Source organism: Triticum aestivum, chromosome 3A, assembly GCF_018294505.1.
Source record: "Triticum aestivum cultivar Chinese Spring chromosome 3A, IWGSC CS RefSeq v2.1, whole genome shotgun sequence".
NCBI lineage: Eukaryota > Viridiplantae > Streptophyta > Magnoliopsida > Poales > Poaceae > Triticum > Triticum aestivum.
The window spans coordinates 506,908,088-506,912,423 of NC_057800.1; the positions used below are offsets into that span (position 1 = coordinate 506,908,088).

At 47.3% G+C, this 4,336-nt stretch overlaps 1 protein-coding gene across 1 annotated transcript; it reads right to left on the bottom strand.

Moving 5' to 3' along the window:
• Window positions 1-588: 588 nt before the first annotated feature.
• On the bottom strand, window positions 589-3,060 carry LOC123058507 (uncharacterized). The gene is made up of 9 exons (XM_044481222.1): window positions 2,679-3,060; window positions 2,420-2,496; window positions 2,051-2,279; window positions 1,792-1,946; window positions 1,655-1,700; window positions 1,473-1,564; window positions 1,286-1,382; window positions 1,131-1,187; window positions 589-1,021 (listed from the first exon to the last, which is right to left on the bottom strand). Exons 1-9 carry the CDS (start codon window positions 2,994-2,996, stop codon window positions 914-916), a joined length of 1,179 nt encoding a protein of 392 aa, XP_044337157.1. The 5' UTR covers window positions 2,997-3,060; the 3' UTR covers window positions 589-913.
• Between the last annotated feature and the right edge of the window lie 1,276 nt (window positions 3,061-4,336).

Sequence of the window (4,336 nt, forward strand, 5' to 3'; positions counted from 1 at the left end):
AGTTGCTACCTTGTCAAAAACACGGCTGTTTCGTTCCAGCCAGATGCAGCGTAACACAAGGCAAACCAGAGTGTTTATCTTCCTACGTCTTCCACCAAAAATTGCATTGCTCAGGCCTGAATTTTTTCCTCCGGGGTCGGCGTAAACCTATGGAGACGCCAAGGCAGGAGAACGCTGTACCAAATCTCTAGCGAAGGAGCAACTGAGGAGCATGTGATTTAAATCTTCCTCCTCCTGGCAACACAGAACACAACACTCGGGATGCTCGAGTTGCCGCCTGGCGATCAACAGTCCAAAGGCGATTGTGAAGCACTAGCCATATGAAGATTTTGATCTCTAATGGATTTGGAATGGTTCCTGCCTGTCCGATCCGACATGTCGGACGCATCCGAGCTCCCCTATATCCAACCCACATATGAGCTGGGCATTGGGGGGTGCCCGGTCAGCCTGGACTTTTGGGCTGAGTTTGCCAGGTCTTGTTGGGTCAAAGTTTTCTGTCCGGACAGTGCCGAGCCCAACCGCCGGATGTTTGGTGCCGAAACGGGGGCTCTCGCTGTAGATGCTCTAATTGTATTGCACACCATCTCATGAAAAAATGGAATTGCTACGCATTCATTTTGGATCGTGTCTTTCACATGTGAAAAATCCTGCTGTACTTGGAGAAGAACGAAATATACTTTGGGATGCAAAAAAGGTGGATTCACCGCTGAAGAAGCGAACGCATCTCTGTTTGTCAGTCTACAGAAAAACTGCAGATTCTTTCCTAGTGCTAACAGAGAGCTACTGCGCCGTGGCGCCCAATATTTCTCTGTTGCAACCCAACCGTCCTATCACCGGTTTCCGGATCAGGCAGTTGGTCGATGTCATCTTCTGCATCTCCCGGTCCTCACAAATGAACCTGGCTTGTCCTCCTTCAACTGAAACCTGAAGCTACGGCGGCACGGGAGACCTTCGGGCTAGGATTCTGAACTAGCACCAGCAACGGCTGTGAAGAGTAGCATGCGTCGGCATGAGAAGTCCTCTGCAGTATCACCAGGTGTTAGATTCAAATGCAATAACTCTGCGATCATAACGTTCTAGAACAAAAAAGATGAATAAATAGCTGAAATAATATGTGCAGTGTTGCCTACCACTCCAACATGCCATTGGTCCGAGACGAGTCCTCTGAAATCGGCTGCGTCCATTTCCTGTGTCGTTACAGTAAGCACGGCGCATTTCAGTCGAGCTTTTCAGACCACAAGAACACAAGATGCTAAAGAAATGAACTGAGGTTAGGTGACCATACCACGCTGTAAATGGGTGGCATGGTAATCTCCCAGTTTGACTTCATCAGGGGCATGACCGGCAGGTGGAGTGATGCTTCAGGGATCCTGAAGTTCCACCTGAAATATTTGGAATTCATATCCCATTTCAGCTCAAGATGGTATTTCACTTGATTTTAACGACCCTGTCTGGCGATAATCGATACTCACCCAATGTACATGAAGATGCAGAACTGCACCCATTCGCGTACCAACACGCGGAACCAGTAGTTATCCGGCGTATCATCAGCCCTCATGTACACCTGAACACACAAATGGCATTATCACAGTTCAGTAAACATTGTCACTGTTTGTACCATAAGAAAATGCCGTGCATGGCAGTCCATAGTTACCATGATGAATGCCACTGCTGCCACCTGCATTGTACCCTGAAATCTCCTGAAGAGAAGAAAACAAGGAGCTAAGCACATGAGTTATTATTTTAAGAGTAAAATACTGTAAGTGTTGGTCAGGAATAAGGACTGCTTACTTGAACATTGTGTACTTGGTGTTGAGTGTCCCATGCAGTGAATGGATGTCTTCCTCCTCCACGAAATTAAGCTGCTCACGCAGAACCAGCAGGCACTGCGACGTGCGGCGGAATATGATGTAGAATGACGCGAAGTAGTTCATCAGAAGAAAACCCTGTTCCAAAATCAGAGCACAGTTTCTCATCATCTGGCTTCTTAGATAGCTAATTGTATAGAATCCCCAAACAAATAAATCGCAGAAGAAGACAGACGGCTTACGGTGAAATAAGGGACTGCGGCTTTATAGCCTATGAGGCTAAGGTAGAGGAGGCATCCGAGCCCCGCAGTCGTGCGTCTCTCCCTGATGGAGAGGCGCTCGTACATGATGCAGTAACCGTGGGAGATGAGCATGAAGGAGACGAAGGAGGCCGTCTGGAAGAGGATCCCCGTCACGTACACGCCGAACGACATCCACAGCGAGCATGTGTGAAGGTGTACGCACGAGTACCTGCAGACACGCCACCCAAATTCAGACCTTCTGCAGCAGCTTCAGGGGCTTGTTCACATTTTTTCAGATTTGAAAGTTGCCAACCTGAACCTAGTGAAATGAAAGGGAAAAAAGATCCAAAAAAGAATCAGACTGCTCACCAGAACAGAAACGAGAGTGCCATTTGCAAAGCTTTGATCAGGGGAACCAAGGCCAGGATCCATTGAAGGTTATTCGCCTGTTGTAAAAAAGAAACAAAATTATAAAACTAACCAACAACGGAATTACGAAAGCAATATCCCCTGTCAATTTAATCAGACGCCCAAGGCAGGGTTTACATACTGAAAATTCTGTTTAAAGTTCATATAGTTCTGGAAGAAGAAGAAAATTGTTGAAATTAAAAGGCAGGATTCGACAGACCTGGAAGTGCCGATTCCTCCATGAGCTGAAGGCCCAGGAGATCCCCGACGCCGCCCATATCGCCAAGAAGCCGAGGTAGAGCGACGGGAGAGGCTGGTAGGCGCTGCTCAGCGCCGGGAGAGAAGACGACGAGGCCTCCTGCATCTTCTTGCACGGGCAACCGACCACTGGCAATGCAGAGAAACACGAAGAAGATCTTGGCGAAGATGGGAAGGGACGAATCACAGAGGCTTGAACAGATTTAGTGATGATGGATTGGAGCAGCAGTGTGCGTAGATAGATAGATAAATAGCCAGGGCTTGGATTTGATTTTATCATGGCAACGGTGCGGTAATGGGTTTGGCGTCTGGGGGAAGGGGAGTACGTGCGCTCCCTCTTTTTCTCACCAGAAGCGTTATGGGAGTGTAGGAGTAGTTAGGGTTGGTTACTTATTGGAGGGAAAATACTACTAAAGGCAACGGCTCTATTCGTGTCTCACAAATTAAACAAAATTTATTCTCTTCTTTCTTTTTGAGCCGAAAATTATTCTCTTCGCTTTGGTGTTGTTGTTGACTTGTGCCTGGAATAAAAACATCTGTACGCGTACGTGTGCATTCCTTTGGCCCAAGGGTGTCAAGTACACCTTTTTTGGGGGGCAAGGCAATTTGACTTTGGCCCAAGGACGATCATGATACACTTTGGTTTGACTTTGGACTGACATGTAGGGTCCAGAGTATGGTATGAGATCGTAATAGTAGGTAGTAGAAATGAGAGAAGAAAAAGCTTGCAGGCCTGTATAACAGGGAACGAAGAAAGATCATGTCACGAATTTGTAGGGCCGGAAACGCTAAAGAACCCATTCTCGAAGAAATATTTTGGTAAAGTACTCGCAAGGCACGCACCGTGCCAGCATCAGTCGCCTGGTGATCTGGGTTCACGCCTTGCCTACGGAATTAACTAGCGCTGTAGTATCGGCGGATCGTGGCCGCATATCGCGCATGCTCATGTATGGGCTATCCTGGGTCAACACATAAATAACTTGGTTTGTATTTTCTTTATCTTGCGATGCGATTCATTGAAGGGTGTGAAGCAGATTTCAGGGCAGTTGGCGCAGTGGCGGCCTACTGATTCCACGTCTCAAGAAGGCCGCTTTGACTGGAACAGGTGCGGGTGAGGGACGGGGATCAAGGGTTTGAGATTTAGGTGCGCGGCTAAGCGTATTAGGTAAACCAACCCTCCCCTCCCCTCCATGGGACGAGGATCATTACGGCGCACGGAACTGCCACTGCGTGCGTGCGTGCGTGAGTGACGGTAGACGACGACCAGTAACGTGGCTGCTCCATCACTGGTACCGGAGATAATTAGGAGTGTCGTTTGCCCAACTGAGACCTTCTACAATGCAAGGTATTTAGAGGAGGTGGCCCAGTTTTTCTTAGACATCAGTGTTTATCTTTATGGGAGGATAATAATTAAGTGTCTACCTTTTACAAATAAACACTGGTACTTAGAAAATAGCTTGTTTTTCTAAACACCTTGCATTGTGCAAGGTATATAGCATAAAACTATCAGTACTATCACTGCTTCAATTTTGGTAAAAAGAAAGTACTACCACTTTACATTACGGGTAAGGCAATATGTCGGTAAGGCGTCCGTTCAGTCGATTTAAACACAACTGGAAG

Excerpts from the sequence above, each read along its gene's own strand:
- LOC123058507 (XM_044481222.1), bottom strand. The coding sequence starts at position 2,996 with ATGATAAAATCAAATCCAAGCCCTGGCTATTTATCTATCTATCTACGC. Across the intron at positions 1,565-1,654 it reads CAGCAGTGGCATTCATCATG|GTGTACATGAGGGCTGATGA; the intron begins GTAACTATGGAC and ends TTGTGTGTTCAG. Across the intron at positions 1,022-1,130 it reads ACCAATGGCATGTTGGAGTG|AGGACTTCTCATGCCGACGC; the intron begins GTAGGCAACACT and ends GTGATACTGCAG.